Here is a 16,547-nt window from a genome sequence, read left to right as displayed (position 1 = left end):
TGTAGAACAAACACTCTTGTATTTTCCTTATTTCTGTAGGGGATGCAGTTAAAATCCCGGCGGTCGGGATCCCGGCGTTCAGAATCCCGACCGCCGAAATGCCGACACATTCTCCCTCCTGGGGTGTCCACGACACCCCTGGAGGGAGAATAAATTAGTGTGCCGAGCGTAGCGAGGCACCGGGCCCGCTGCGTGGTGAGCGCAGCGAGCCCGCAAGGGGGGGCGATCCACGTCCCCCCCTTGTCGGGATTTCGGCTGTCGGGATTCTGAACGCCGGGATCCCGACCGCCGGGATTCAATACTGAATCCTTCTGTAGCTGTGTAACCTAATACATATGTAATAAGTGTAACAGGTTAGGGAGGAACGCACCGCTTCATGTCCAGTGTTGGCCTGTGAACACCACATTTACAGTCAGTTCTTCACTGCCCGCACTACGGAGCACTAAAGCTTCATTTCATCTAATCTAATTACAGCTAATGTGGCTATTCTACATGTTCAAAGACTGGATAATTCTTCCTGAGTTTTCACAATGCATATTATTAAGTCGGCTTCAAGAAATGCTGCCCAAAATGGGAGACATACAATATACAACTTAGGGGGCAGTTCATTTCCAGGATATAGGTTGGTGAATGCCGTGGAACGTATGATACATCAGCACCTCACAACCAATACAAATTTCCCCATTAAGATGTATAGGAAAATAAGCAATATTGTAATTCTAAGGGATGTGCACATCTAATTCCCATGTCGGCATATTACTGAGAACTACATTCCATCAATGCACTTGTTTTTCTTCACCATCCCCTGAGATCCAGACTAAGTGTCTTCCGCAGAGCCTAATAGTGCCTGTATTTTAAATTATTAAAGCGTTTTCAATACAGCTCTTACAGTGGTACATAACAAAGTGCCTTATTTTAAACCAGAAGAGAATTCTGTCCAAAGAGAATATCTACCCAGAATCCCATATCCCTCCAAATGCACCAGCCGCAACAGTATGTTTCAACCCTAACAGTACCTATAAAGCCAACGTTTGTCAATATAGCTCTAAAAAGCCCATAGTCCTTAATTATTAAGCACAAAACAATTCTGTAGAACAAGAATTAGTGTTATATTGATTGTGAACTGTTCACAAGTTTCCTTAGGAGCACAATCCAAACGGGACATTTAGTCAGACATTCTCTCGTACACGTTATGTGCATGCGTTTGAGGATTCAATAAGGTTCTTCATTTTCCCTGTTGATTTCAGCATGTGGGGTCCGAACTGAAATAGAAAACCAAATACATATTTATAGTCTGTATAGAATTAAACAGGTGCTATAACATAACAGTAGAAGATGAATGCACAGATGACAGAGCAGATCATTAAGGAGAGCCATGCAGCATGGCCCCCGCTCCCCCGAGTGTGTATGCACTTGCCGATGCCGCCACCCCGCAGCCACTGATATCCCAGTGGTGTATTGCTAATATTTTTAGTACCCAACTATCACTTTTGCAAGTGTCAGCACATGTCCTAATATTGGTGGCACGCCAGTGGCTTGTAATGTTGAACATATGCCCCCCCCGATCTAGAACAGTGGTTCTCAAACTCAGACCCCACACAGTTCACATTTTCCAGGTCACTCGGCAGGTGAACAGGTGCATTTATTACTCACTGACACATTTGGAAAGAGCCACAGGTGAAGGTAATTTCACTTAGGTTCTTACTGGTCCTCGGAACCCCACACAGTGCATGTTTTCCAGGTCTCCTCACAGAATCAAAGTGAAATTACCTTCACCTGTGGCTTTTTCCAAATGTGTCAGTGAGTAATGAATGCACCTGTTCACCTGCCGAGTGACCTGGAAAATGTGAACTGTGTGGGGTTCTGAGGACCAGTAAGAACCTGTGATCTAGAACATCATTTCTACACATCTCATTTCCAACTTCTATTTCAGAGAAACCGTTTATTGTGATTGTATTTTCGGTTATTTCAGAGGCCTTACACATACCGATGGAGTTTCTGCAGCCTTCTTGTGTTCTACTTTAGGAAGAACTTTCTCGGATTCCCCATGGCTGTCGCTGCGATATCTGTAAGCAAACTTCTTCTTTAAAGCTTCTGCGATGAGTGTTGCTGGGTCTGTCGGGTCACTTGATTTATATTTTGGCTCGTCGAGTGTCCTGTACACAGAGGAGAGATGCAACATTGTTCATCACAATACTCTCCCCATGCACTCAGCAGTGACGACAGTGTAAAACATCAGCTGGATCTAGATAGAGAACTGGGTAGGACTCCTATATGTGCCAGTAGAAGCTCTCATATTTCTTATTGCAGCTTTATTTAATTTTAAGGAGGATAAACCACTTTGAATGCAGCGAGCCAATCTCTATAAAAGCACCATATTAATGATGCAAAACAAGACTATCCATTTTCTTTTTAACCCATTGAGTGCCAAGTGAATTTGTCAAAATAGGTGTGAAAATTGGCAAGCAGACCGTTTTATTCATTACCTTATATATAGGAAATATAATACTTTTTCGTTTTACACATTTTTTTATTTGAATTTATATAACGAATGTGAGAGGCGCTGGTATTTTTAGCGGATATTTTGCACATCTCTCACAGATGTTGACACTCAAAGGGTTAATACTATTTAGTCAGTGATTTTATTGTGCTTCTGTAACTGCAGAGAACTGCTGCCAATCCTGAAGTGTTCGGAGCATTTCCTCAAAAACACTTTTCTAAAATGCTTATTTGCAGACACCTAAAGACCCAACTAACAGAATTTGTGCTGTGATTGGACTGTGCCATCCATGACAATGCTGACGGTGGATCCCGACATTCTGTGGAGGAAGGAACATTGTACTGGACAGCCTCAACTTGCATGATAAATGTTCCCTACTATATCAATGTGTAAGGTGTGTCTGCAGAACCCTGGTTAAGTCTGTCACCTGCTTTTGTATGCCTCAATTAACCTCTATATAAAATTCCAACAATTAATGTATTGGTAAAAAAAAACAAAATCATCCTGACAACAGATAATGTCTAACCTCCAATAGGGATGTATAAGCTCTTTGGCGAAACTTTCAATCTGTTTGTATTATTACTCCTATACCTTTTTCTGCAATGTAAACCTTAATGGAAATCGCAACAAGTTTTTTCCATTCCTCTGAAAATGGATGAAGAAGGGGAGAATATCTATAAAAGATTCAACCCTCCTACAGCTTACATAGCCCAGTTCTCTCCAAGTGAAATGATTAGTGTGGGCAGTATATATGTGATCACGTCCTATTAGAACACTGTATAAGGAATCGGTCACTGTGAATAAAGAACCAGCAGGCACACCACAGGCTGCAGTTCTCACAGGAAATAACTTCTATTTACTCCAAGTTGCTTTATATACAAGAGCTACTAATAGTAACACGGGTCCATATCATGACAGAACTTAAGATATGAGACCTTTTACATAACTTTGCGGTGTACAATAGTGCAAGCTATTACTCTCTATTATCAGCCTTTCAGCATTATACTTTTCATATTCATCAAGTATTGATAAGCACCCAAGACATTTACACGTATTTGTGTTATTAGGAACTCGGATACGGAGCAACTTGTATTTTAGGTTTAGCGATCCTTTCACTGAAGAGTGGTCTCTTTCTACCTGATAAAATGATAGCGGTCACATTGCGTAGCTTACAGTGTATAACACAATACAAACAATGCCGCAGACCTTTTACAGTTAATCAATAGTGTAGATAACTGTGCGCCAATCTCCCACTATTCAGCTGGCTGAGATGTGGAGTAGCAGGGAGAGTGCAGCGTTTCCAGCTCTCCTCTGTCTGACAATAATAAGGGGAAGCACTAATGTGCAGCACCTCCATCATATGGTTATGTGCTGTATGTGACAGCACACTAGATTACTGTATTAGAATGTGCTTATAAATACAGCACACAGATACTGCCAAAATACAGCAGTGCAAAGTTCTGCCATATTCTTAGCATGCAGAGGAGAGCACCCAAATAGTCCCCCACTTTCCTCCCTTATACAGCAACAAGAATAGAGGAGACAGGTAAGTCTAGGAGCACAGCTACCCTAATTCTATAATGACTGTAACACATTGGTGTAAAAGGGGAGACGATTAATCGGAAACATATATTTACAGATCTTGCGAACAAGGTGGAGCTCACTTTATCTAGAAGTAGCTTATCAAATTCCAGAACCAGTCATAGAACCTTGCGTTCTGGTGGAATCGATGCAATAAAGAATACAGTATCTATCCTTATGTATCAATGCCTATTTCCCTATAGATTGTAAGCTTGCGAGCAAGGCCCTCCTACATTTTGACTGTCTGTAAATACCCAGTTTTGTTGTATCACTGTCTACTATGTAAAGCGCAACGGAATATGCTGCGCTATATAAGAAACGGTTAATAAATAAATAAGTAGGGAAATTACTTATAACCATGACCTCCCCCTTACTGTAAGTTATATCATTTTAAATTCAGTAGAATTAACAGCCCTGAGCAATTTAATCACACAAAAACCACGGTACTTGTGTACTTTCACGGCTCCCACGATGTGCATCGTACAGGGAAAAATCGCATCGCATGAGATCGCATGCGATCTCATGCGATGCGATGCGATGTCATTTTTCACAGAAATTATGGACATGAGTTGAAATCATGTAAAATGCACCCCAAATGTCATTTTTCACACTGTACCACCCCCACTATCAACGCCAACCCGAAGTGTGGCGAGCGCAGCGGTACACATCCTACGACATTTTCATACCCCCACTATCCACGTCGGCGTGGAGTTGAGAATAGAAAGTGTGGCGAGCGCAGCGAGCCCGAAGCGTGGCGAGCCCCGCGAGGGGACACGGATACCTGTGAAGGTATCCGCGTCCGCTCGCCACACTTTCTATTCTCAACTCATGTCCATAATGCGATTTTATCAAAAATGCATAAAAACATTGGAAAATCGCATGCCATTACATATGGCATCCGATGGGAGCCGTGAAAGTACACAAGTACCAAAACCACATCCCAACAATTACCCAGTTGTGGACTTTGTAAGAAGACACAAAAAGTGTAATTCACCACAATGTGGATACCACAAAATTCACAGCACACGGTACCTGGAAATCCAGAAATGTGCCAGTGATTCAACGGTGAGATAAGAGGCCTGAACTGCTTGGGAAGGAAACAGTTAATGAGCACTACATGTACTTGTGTGGATGATTCCCAAGTTACACATGAGCCAGATCCTAAATATTGAGAGTAGGAAATGTTCTGGGAGTGCTTGCTTGGACTAGAACTGTAGGATGGAGAGAGGGTATCTCTGTTCTGTAAATATCCTTATCTGATACCTATAACACAGCAAGTCTCCACAATATGCTGCAATTACTGCTGTACAATATACAACGCTGTGGCTCTATAGTACATGATGCAAGGCACAGGCTAAACTCATCCTGGGTCACACCGTCCATAGTTTGCTCAGAAAGAGATTATAAAAGGATTTGAGCAGCATGGCCCCAAAATGCCTTCCTGCTGTCTGACACATAGGGCAGTATTCAATGATAAAGTTCTCCGTGCATGGAGAGCGTTTTATTTCGCTCTCCATGCACTCTCTGTGTTCCGGAGGGCTCTCTGCCACTCCTGCTCCCTCTATTCAATGTGGCTGATGCTCTCCGCCACTCGCGGAGAGTCTTAACCCCTGCAGGGAGCAGGGAGCTTTCAGGGAGCCGGAAGCAGCCAGAGAGATTAAAGTCTCCCTGGCTGCTCCAGAGGACTGTGGAGGGGAGGGGGGCTCTCCAGGACCCAGGCTGCACCCCCCTATAGCCAGCGGGGGACCCAGTATTCACTGCACCCGTTTGTGCATAGTTACGTTCGGGTGCAGTGAATATATGAATATCTAATGAGCGGCTCCGGCGCCCCCTGCTGGCTGCACTGTGTTAAAAAAAAAAAAAAAAAAAATTAAATTTTTTTTTTTTTTAAATTAAATATATATTCATGTGCTATAAGCACATGAATAAAAATAACATGCCCCTTCACAGAAAAAAAAAAACCTGATTTTTTGACACCAAAATTTAAGAAAAAAACCTTTTAGTTTAAAAGTTCACATTCCAGCTCTCCATCAAAAGATGGAGAATTGCTACACGGAGAGAGACGGAGAAAGTCACTTAGAAAGACGGAGAACATTTCACATTGAATAGGGTTGCTCGCTTTTGGAGAGCAAAATGCTCCGTCCAAGGCGAACAAAGCACAAATTCTCCACAAAACACGGAGAACTTTTCTCATTGAATACTGCCCATAGTAATGACTCCTGATACATTAAATTCACCCTCCAACATAGTGATGACCTATCTCATGCAGTGTATCAATCACATTCTACACATATCATATACATCAGATTATGACCCTTATTCTGATCGACTCGGTCAGGCGTGAATTCGCACCGGGAACGATGTTTTGCCTATGGGCAGCAGCATTTCTGCACATGTGCATACACAGGGAGCGTGCTAAATCGGCGCAAAATCTGAGTGCACTCTCCCTGCCTTTCAAGCGAGGGGTGGATAGGGGTGTGGAGTGCCTGCCTGGGCCATTAGCACATGTGAACGCCCTGAGTTTAATGGGCGTTCCCATGAAACCGCTGGGCGTACACATGCTAATGCGTTCATGACGCACGTGCAGGGGGGCGGACTGCTGACATATGTCAGCTGCCCGCCCTATTCCCTGGGATTCTATACGCATATATACGAGTGGTCTGGACCACCCTTACATATGCGTGTGCCTTCACCATCATTCAATGGTCGCCGACCATCAAAAGATGGGAGAGGTTCCCACTGACATGCGAATGGATGTTCATGTAAAACACCCATTCAAATGCCAGGCACACGAACCAGGCGGGCGTACCACCATTCGCAGGGCAGGTTCTGGATGACTAGCAAGGGTGTGAATTCGCTCTTGAGTGAGTCAACCAAAATAAGGGCCTATGTGTGTATGCACGGATATACAATATGCTACAATATTAGAGACTTCACAACTGAAACATGCCAAACATGAGAGGTGGGGGTAGCCTTCTTGTGTCACATGCACCACACACACTACACAATTACCTTTTCACGGTGCGTAGCTTTACTCTGTTCATGTCTTTGAGGACATCCAACATGTTTGGCATTTCAGGCTTCTTTGGTGCGCTATCTATGGTAGTTATTTCTGAGCTGCTTTTCTTTCCTCTCCTCTCTTTAATAAGGTCAATTGCAGAGATGCTCCGCTGAAGAGCAGGTGGAGGCGGCAGTGGTGGAGGTGGCGGCGGTGCTGGTGGTGGCGCAGAATGCGGAAGTGGGGAACTATCGAGCCCAAAAGAAGAAGATGGACTTGAACCTACGATGTGATAAAGAAAACAATTACAATCATTGCAACAACAGGAACAATATAATACAATAAAGACCAGCATGTGAAGAAGATATCTCTCCATTCATAATGCATACAGTGATCTCTGTGCAGTATAAGGAAACACAGCATAAGTTAATAATGTGCAGTTTAATCATCCAAATATTCAATAAATAGGAGTGGCATCCAGAAGGACTTTCCACACCGAGACCAGGGTCAGGTCAGACAACTATCAGCTACCTGGTAAAGTCAACAAGTGTAACTGTGCCGAAACCATAGGTAAATAACATTTATTGTATGGGGAAGGATACTGTACAGGGATGGAAACTTTCATTTCAACTTTTATTAATTAAATATGTTAAAATTTGATTTGGGAGTTGCCCAGGATCCGATGTTGAGCAGAGGATGAAGCAAAAATAAATCAGGATATCAATATATCTGAGTCATTAAGTAAAACCCAGTGACACAGAACATATGATGCTACTGTACCAAAAGTCTGCACATGCCTGGCACCCCACTAAAAAACACTGAACTATTAACACTTTGCAGTCCAATAATATTATTTATTTTTTTGCCATTCAAACATTCTGGTTTAAAGGTTAAAAATAGTTGTAATTTTTTTTTTAATTATTCAAAAATGGTCGATATTGAATGTTCAACAAAGTAAATGTTGTTATTTTAAAGTGGCTCACCATTGGATCTGCTACTAGCGCTAGGGCCGTTATGCCAGACTAGATCTTGGCCATGAAAGTTTTAAGTTCCTATTAAATATATCTAGGTGGTATCTAATTAGCCATGAAATATTTTCGCACCCAAAGGAACAATTAAAACAAACAAACAAAAACACAGATTGATCACGCCATATATTCCCAGACCCATGTGTCATCATTGATCCTAGGGATACTTATCAGGGAATGTGCCCCGATCAGACTGTCTCAGATTAGTGGAAGTGTCAGAGCTACTCCCATTTGCACAGGCTGGAAGAATTCCATGGTTCAGGAATTATGTATGAATTTGCGGGTGGATAGTGAATAGCGATCCATTCACCATTCTCTCGCAAATTTACATGGGGCTTTTCTTCTGTCTGGAACAATAGTGATCGGGACTGAATCACTTACCAGAAGTCCATATGAAATACTGTGCGCACCAAATTTTACCTGCAGATAACAATTTTATAGTGCAAAATAATATGGCTCTTAAGGTATATGAAGTGCAGAGGCAGCTACATGTTGGGCATATAGTGGCCCAACTGTAAATACTACTATAAGTGCAATTGCTGTACTGTGTGTAGTCCACTCCTATATGTTTTCTGTGTGTCGCTTACATTTTTCTAACCTATGAGTTCAGATTTCCTTTAGAAAATAGTCTGGAAATATCTCCCTTACCAGGTTGAAAAAGCTTTGCTAGTACTTCGCCCAGATGTAAGCTCCGTACACATCGCTGCACACAGGCAAAGCACCAGTGATAGACATTGCATGCACGGTCTATATCTGCAGGTGATGGCGACGCGCAGGACAGCAAATCGCTGTAATGTGTACACACTGAGCGATCTGTGCTCCATTTCAGATAGCTTAGAACAGGGCTTAAATCACCTTGTGTGTATGCCCCTTAGTGTCTGTTTCAGTGTCAACGCTGATCAGTGAATTTTTTAATGTTACAACTCTATCATTCCTGCCTCTACGTTTTAGGGAATACTGGAATAGACATTTTGATTTTAGTATGTACCCTTAAATAAAAAAATAAAAAAAAGTCAATAAAAAAAATTGGCAGAGCTATAAAGAAAATGAATACATGTAATTAACTACAGCTTTCTTACCCATCGTCAAATAATAAACCAACTGTTTCCAGTAAACATAACCCCTCGCAGCCCCTGCCCCGACTCGAACACTGTATGAACCACATGAGAACCATAAGGATGACCGGCAGTTAGGATGCCGCCGGTCAGAATACCAATGCCGGCATTCCAAAGGAGGGAATTTTGACATGGGTTAGATAAATATATGTAACATATCTGCATTCTCTGATCCAGGAGCATACTTTGCATCTACATCTATTTTGAAATACCTGAAGTTACATTTTGCTGCTCTTGGAAAACAACAATTTTGGCTATCTGGGCTCTCAAGCTGGCAAGTTCATTTTCCAATGCGCTAATCTTTTGTAGAGCTTCATCATTGGCTGCAGGTTGGTGTTTGGCTTCTGGCTCTTCCTTCAGGACAACCGGCAATGATGCTTGTCTAATTAACGGACCATCAAAATGTGCCACCTCATCATCTACGGACAGGTTGTGCTGTAAAGGATTCTGTGTCCTGCAGGATTGTTCCATGTTAGTGAATATTGATATCATGAGTAAGTGATACACATACATACATACATATTACAACTACACACAATGTGGCAGATGTAATAAGCATGGTAAAGGGATGATAACATGGATGGTGATAATGCACCAACCAATCAACTCCTAATGGTCAATAACCTGATTGGCTGGTTCGTTATCACTTTACTAGACTTAATAAATCTGCCCCAAAGTCCAGTACAGAGGTTAAAGTGATTGGCTCCCGAGATTGTAGAGAACACACAGGAAAAAAAAAAAAACACACTACATTGAAAACGTGAGGCTAGCCATCAACTGGTATGTATAAAGATAAAATTAATCTTTGTTAACAAAAGAAAACATTTAATTTTTAAAGCACCAAAGTTATTTAAAACATCACAAAATTGTAATCTTGCCTTTTATTTGTAAACCTATACTTACCGGAGTCTTGCAAATGCTTCTCCCTCCTCATCAGCAACCCACCCAACATCGGCAAAAGAGGCTACAGCTCCATTTGGATTGTTAGCATTCAGTGCGAGGGGATATGGGATATACTAAAAGAAATTGAAAGATTCTCAATATTTATGTATATGAACTAAACATATCAACGTCCTCCTGTACAAGGTGTACAGCGCCGCCATATACGCAGCATGTACAACAGGTCTTATGGCACAGTCACATGGTTCACATTAACAAGAGGCATGCAGGTAAAGGGTTAAAGGTACTTAATACGTGCACGCAATTACAGACAACCCCAAATACTGACTTTCCTTTGGTGAAGGAATATTTCCCATATATAAGTCCATCGCTTGTGGCTATTCGACATTTTCCTACAGCTAGCGGGCCAAAGCCGGCTCCTTCAATTACAAATACCCAGTGTGGAATATATTCAATCATCTGCTAGAAGTCTCGTGGCTTTCCTCACTTTTTCAAAGTATTATATATTCTAATCAATATATTTGTATTTATCTTTTGATTTTTTTTGTTTTTCTTTTTGTATGCACATTAATATAATGTACTAGTACACTAAATGTTATAGGTGGCCGCCTAGGTTTATTCTTTTTAGTATTCATATTTAATGTTTATATAAAATAAATTGCAAATTATTGCTTTTAAATTGCAACAGTCTCCATTGTTCTTGATCATTTGAACTCATCCATGGTAAAAGGGAAACCAATATAATAAGCGCAGGCTCCTGTTCCTATAGGAATTAAGTATCATTTTCTGTGTATTCCCGCAGTTAATCTGTGGGTATATACAGTTTTCATTGTACTGACACTAGTACATGTGTTGAGAACTGCAGCTAAAAAATAACAAATATATAATATCTTTGTCTATACAACTTATATTTTTATTTGTGTGGTCAATTAGCACCCATTCTTCCCCTGGTCCCCAGGGGATATTCGGTTAAAGGATTAAAGGGTCACTTGCATCACAAAACGTGTACATATCCAGTACGATTCATTTCTGGTAATAATTATAGCATAGAAATAAAAAAATAAAGTAATTATAAAACAAAACAAAAAACATCTTCGGAAATATGACATCACAAACTCTGTCCCTCAAGGCACCATCTAACCATTTAAGTGTGTCTATGCTTGGTCACAGGTAACTTAATTAGTACCAGTGTCATTTTGAATTAACAATCCGTGCGGAGCCGAGGACTGATTTACAACAGGACTGTTACGCAGCACATACACTATACAATTACCTGGCAGACCACCTGTCAAATCTGGCTGGTTAAAATGAAAATCTGGTAATATATGAGAGCAGATAAAAACATTGGCTTTAATCCTTTTGTCTATTTTCCAATGTTTGGGAGTAAATGGTCATTTGTTTTCATACATGACCAGATTTTCGTGCCAACCAGCCAGGGGTGACTGATGAACTAGCAAATACTTGATTACTGTATACACAGCTTTAGGGTACCTTGAGAGGGTAGTTTGGGAACCAGTGCATTATGGGATGTGTCACAACTACTGTAGCTAAAGCTAGGCAGGAATATACAATTCAGCACACCAGCAAGGAATATGTGCAGACAACAATTACACAGGTTGAGTCTCCTAGATCAAAAACTCAATATCCAAAATCCACAACTTGTGTAGCACAACAGATAGTGACAGATTTGTCATCCGATGGCTCAATGTACACAAACTGTTTCATGCATACAATTATTAAAAATATTACATACAATTACATTCAAGTTATGTGTAAATGAAAAAAAAAACCTTAGAGGAATATTCAGTAAAAAAAAAAAAAAAAAAAAAATATATGAGGACCTCATACCCAATTTTGGATTAGCATGGGAATGAGTGGTACTCAATGAAAAAAAGGTTTATTTGCAATTACATTCAAGTTATGTGTAAATGAAAAAAAAAACCTTAGAGGAATATTCAGTAAAAAAAAAAAAAAAAAAAAAATATATGAGGACCTCATACCCAATTTTGGATTAGCATGGGAATGAGTGGTACTCAATGAAAAAAAGGTTTATTTGCAGAGTACTTGCCGGAGAACACACTATAATAAAAAAAAATTGCTGGTTGACAGTCCCAGGATTCTGATGCTGTAGGGGGGGGGGGGGGTGTGGTGTGCTACACCAGTAGCACACCTACCAGAGCGCTGAAATAGATGTAGAAATATTTCAGCATGATGGGACAGAGTAGGAGCAGGCGGCAGGACATCACCGTAGAAGGTCAAGTCTGGACTAATTAAGCTAATTGGAAAATTCTAATTATTTATTAGTCACTTACTGGATCCGTCCTTGCGATTTTTGGAAAAAAATATAATTTTGAACTTGATCTGAAAGTCCCCTCCCCTCACCCAACTGTATAACAAACATGGTAAATTTGCACCTGATTGAATATGCTTTTTAGTGTTTGGGCCCCATCCCCAAGATATCTCATAATGCCATGCAAATATTCCAACATATGGAATGATCCTAAAACTAAAATACTTCCAGTCCTGAGTATTTAAGTTCTGGGAAACTCATCCGGTATAGTGCTGTTATGCGGCTTCCTGGTGCTTAGTATCTATTACATTGGAAAAAGTGGTCTTGTCTGCTGCAACCAGACAACCCTCAATATTCAGGTTATTGGCAGGCAAAATTTGTATTCATCATAATGACCTGTAATGTTTACCGCATATAGGAAATACAATCTTTTTTTTTTTTACAATTGAATTTATATAACAAATGTGAGTGATGTTAGCACTCAAAGGGTTAAACAGTCTATTTAGAACAGTGGTCCTCAAACTATTTTGAATCAGACAATAAAAATAATTACAGGACCCCAGTAAGTGACTGTAGAAGGTCATCACATCATATGTGTAGGCAGCAGACAGCACAAAAATGGCACAAAATGGAGGCACAAAATGATGGGAGGAGTCTAAAATAACAATTCAACAGATTTTTCAGATTTCTTGAATCACTGACTGAGATTAGAAAAGTCATCAGCCTGATGGTCAGTAACATGGAGTAGTGACGCCATACTGAGAAGTCGGGACCCACAGTTTGAGAACCACTGATTTAGAAGATGGTTTTTGTTTCATACAATCAAATAGACTACACACGGGAATATATTTAGTCATTGACCTTTGTCATAAACATGCAAGAAAACACAGAACATGCAGAACTCCAGAATGTGCGCTGACCTAAGGCGGTTCTGGATCCTGCTCCTTCATAGAAAACATGAAGCGGTTGAAGAAAGATTATAGAGGCAGTCACACAGAAGCATGTACACATTTACATACACAGGTTATTTTATAATCAGCATCACAATAACAGTAAAATAACTAAAATATATAACGAGGTGCCTGACCCAAATAGCCTATAGCTAATACATTTGCATATGTACAGAAGGACTCCACATACAGAAGGACTCCACATACAGGAGGACTGAACGATGCCACTGAGCCCATACAAATGTTCCTGCATTTATTTGAGAGACCATTAAAGAGTCGAATTATACTCACCGATAATTCCTTTTTCTTCCTAGAGATCCCATGGCAGCCATACATTGGGATATTCCCTTCCCCCATCAGAGCAGACAGGATTGATTTCTCTTGGGACCGCCCACCTTGGGTATAATAGACCCCTCCTTCCCCTCTGCTGTATCTTTTGAGTGTCTCCGTACCAAGGTCCCTAGAGAAAACACATCATAATACAAGGGAGGGTAATCAGTGGCTGCCATGGGATCTCTAGGAAGAAAAAGGAATTATCGGTGAGTATAATTCGACTCTTTCTTCTACGATCCCCATGGCAGCCATACATTGGGACATACCCAAGACAAATAAACGGGAGGGTAGTGTTCAGCATGAATATTTTTATTATACAGAGGTATCCGCAGATACTGCCTCTTGGAGAACATGCTTCCCAAAGTGGGCAAGAGAAACATCAAGTGCATAATGTTTTACAAAGGTGTGTACTGACGACCAGGTAGCAGCTTTGCAGATCTCGGTCACTGAAGCTCTGGCCCTGTTCGCCCATGACGCCGAGACTGCCCTTGTGGAATGTGCCTGTACTATGGGAGGTACTTTCTTGCCCTCCAGTCTGTAGGCTGCCACGATCGTCTCTCTTATCCATCTGGATATGGTTTGTTTTCCTGGTTCTTTTCCTTTACGGACACCACTCGGGATGACAAATAGGTGTTTGGTCGATCTAAGGACTTTAGTTCTTTCCAGGTATATTGAGATGACCCGGACTAGGTCCAACGTATGCCAACTTCGTTGTTCCTCATTTTCCGGTTCTGGGTAGAAACTAGGTAACACAATCTCCTGATTGAGGTGAAATGAGGATATCACCTTAGGTACGAACTCAGGATGTGTCCTCAGTACCACTCTATCTGGGAAGATAACAAGATAAGGCTCCTCTATCCATAGAGCTTGGAGCTCACTTACTCTTCTGGCCGAGGTGACTGCAACCAGGAACACCGTCTTCCAAGTTAGATACTTTAGAGGACACTCTGTTAAAGGTTCAAAGGGGTTTTTAGCTAATACCGCTAACATAAGGTTTAAGTCCCACGGTGCCACTATAGCCTTGACTGGCGGTCTGATCCTCCTCATGGCTCTATTAAACCTCTTTATCAGCCTTTCTTCAGCCAAAGGCCTATCTAATAGTACTGCTAGGGCAGAGATCTGAGCTTTTATCGTTGCTGGGGCAAGACCCAACTGAAAGCCGTCATATAGAAACTGCAGGACTCTATCTGTTGATATCGATGAAAAGTCACCACAGAACTGACCCCATTCGATGAACTTGATCCAAGTTCTATAATAGGATAAGGAAGAAATGTTCTTTCTGGCCTTCAGCATCATTTCCACGACTTGGGATGACAAGTTGTGCCTACTTAATATGCCCCGCTCAATCTCCATGCCTTTAGCGACAACCCTGCTGGCTCTGGATGATAGACCGGACCCTGATGCAGTAGGTCCTGCCTGTTGGGCAGTGACCAAGGTTCCCGAACCGCCATCTTTAGGACGCTGACGAACCAGGGCCTCCTCGGCCAGTAGGGCAGTATTGCCACTGCCTCGACCCGATCTTCTCTCAGTTTCTTTAAGACTCTCCCGATCATCGGAAAGGGGGGAAATATGTAGCCCAGTTTGAAGTTCCATTTCACTGAAAGGGAATCTATGGCTAGAGCTTGCGGATGAAATGATTTTGAGAAAAAGTTGTTCACCTTTCTGTTCCGAAAGCTGGCCATCATGTCTACTTCTGGGGTACCGAATATTTTCTCTATCTGGGAAAAGACTTCTGCATTCAGCTCCCACTCCCCTGGTGATATCACCTCTCGACTCAGGAAGTCTGCTAGTACATTCCTTTTGCCTGGGATATATACTGCTGATAAGGACTCTAGATTGTCCTCCGCCCAGCTCAGTATTTTTTCTGACATATGCATGAGTTTGATGCTTCTTGTGCCCCCCTGGTGATTTATGTGGGACACTACTGTCACATTGTCTGACATTACTCTCAGATGTGAATGGCGAATGTCTTCCTTTAGGAGTTGTATGGACTCCCAGACCGCTTGTAATTCTCTCATGTTTGAAGAGTTCCTTGCTTCTTTCCTTGTCCAGGAGCCTTGTATAGATTTTCCCTCTATATGAGCTCCCCAACCGGTGAGACTGGCATCCGTAGTTAGTATTCGGAATGTCGGATTTTTTAGACTGGTACTCCTTTCTTCTAAACCCTGTTGCCACCACTTTAGGTCTTGTCTTACCTCCTGACTTAGCCTGAACCGGTGATGATCGGCATAGCCGCTCTTCTGTAATGGGATGATGGACCACTGAAGTCGTCGCATTCTCCACTGCGCCCACGGGATGATCCTGATACAGGATGCCATCATACCCAACAACTGGATAGCCATACTCAGCGGGCAGCCGTCTATCCGTAACACTAGACTTGTTAGCTCTTGAATCTTCAGACATCTCTCGGCCGACAGGGATATTTGAAACTGAACTGTGTCTATTATAGCCCCTAAAAACTGTATCCTTTGTGTCGGAGCAGTCTGGCTCTTTTCTGTGTTTATCACCCAACCTAGAAGTTGTAGCAGGTTTATCGTCTTCCTTACATTGTCCTCTGTTTCTCTCACAGAGTTTCCTGCAATGAGTAGGTCGTCTAGGTAGGGCCATACCTGAATCCTTCGGAGCCTCAGAGCCGCAATCACTGTAACTAGCACCTTGGAAAAGACTCTCGGAGAAGTTTTCAGCCCAAATGGAAGACAGGTAAATTGAAAATGACGATTGGCCACCGAGAACCTGAGAAATTTTCTGTGTCCCTGATTTATTGGGATATGATAATACGCATCCTTTAAATCTATTGATGCAAGGTAGTCTCCCCTTCTGATTCCCATAACTATGGAACTCAGGGTCTCCAT

The 16,547-nt window shown here is 41.7% G+C and overlaps 1 protein-coding gene across 2 annotated transcripts in view; it reads right to left on the bottom strand.

Annotated features, from left to right (window-relative positions):
- Nucleotides 1-276: 276 nt before the first annotated feature.
- Nucleotides 277-16,547, bottom strand: part of MTFR1 (mitochondrial fission regulator 1) — a 43,327-nt gene continuing 27,056 nt past the window's right edge. For both annotated transcript variants that reach the window (XM_083187177.1, XM_083187176.1), the window contains exons 5-9: nt 10,126-10,238; nt 9,435-9,676; nt 7,094-7,361; nt 1,988-2,156; nt 277-1,262 (exon numbers count right to left, since the gene is read on the bottom strand). In XM_083187177.1, the coding sequence (XP_083043303.1) occupies nt 1,191-1,262; nt 1,988-2,156; nt 7,094-7,361; nt 9,435-9,676; nt 10,126-10,238 (864 nt within the window). In that variant the 3' untranslated portion in view covers nt 277-1,190. The remainder of the gene's footprint in view (nt 1,263-1,987; nt 2,157-7,093; nt 7,362-9,434; nt 9,677-10,125; nt 10,239-16,547) is intronic.

The sequence above is a fragment of the Crinia signifera genome, chromosome 5, assembly GCF_055691185.1.
Source record: "Crinia signifera chromosome 5, ASM5569118v1, whole genome shotgun sequence".
In the NCBI taxonomy this organism is placed as follows: Eukaryota; Metazoa; Chordata; class Amphibia; order Anura; family Myobatrachidae; genus Crinia; species Crinia signifera.
Note: the sequence above shows the minus strand (reverse complement) of the source record. Positions and strands in the feature narration are given on the sequence as shown.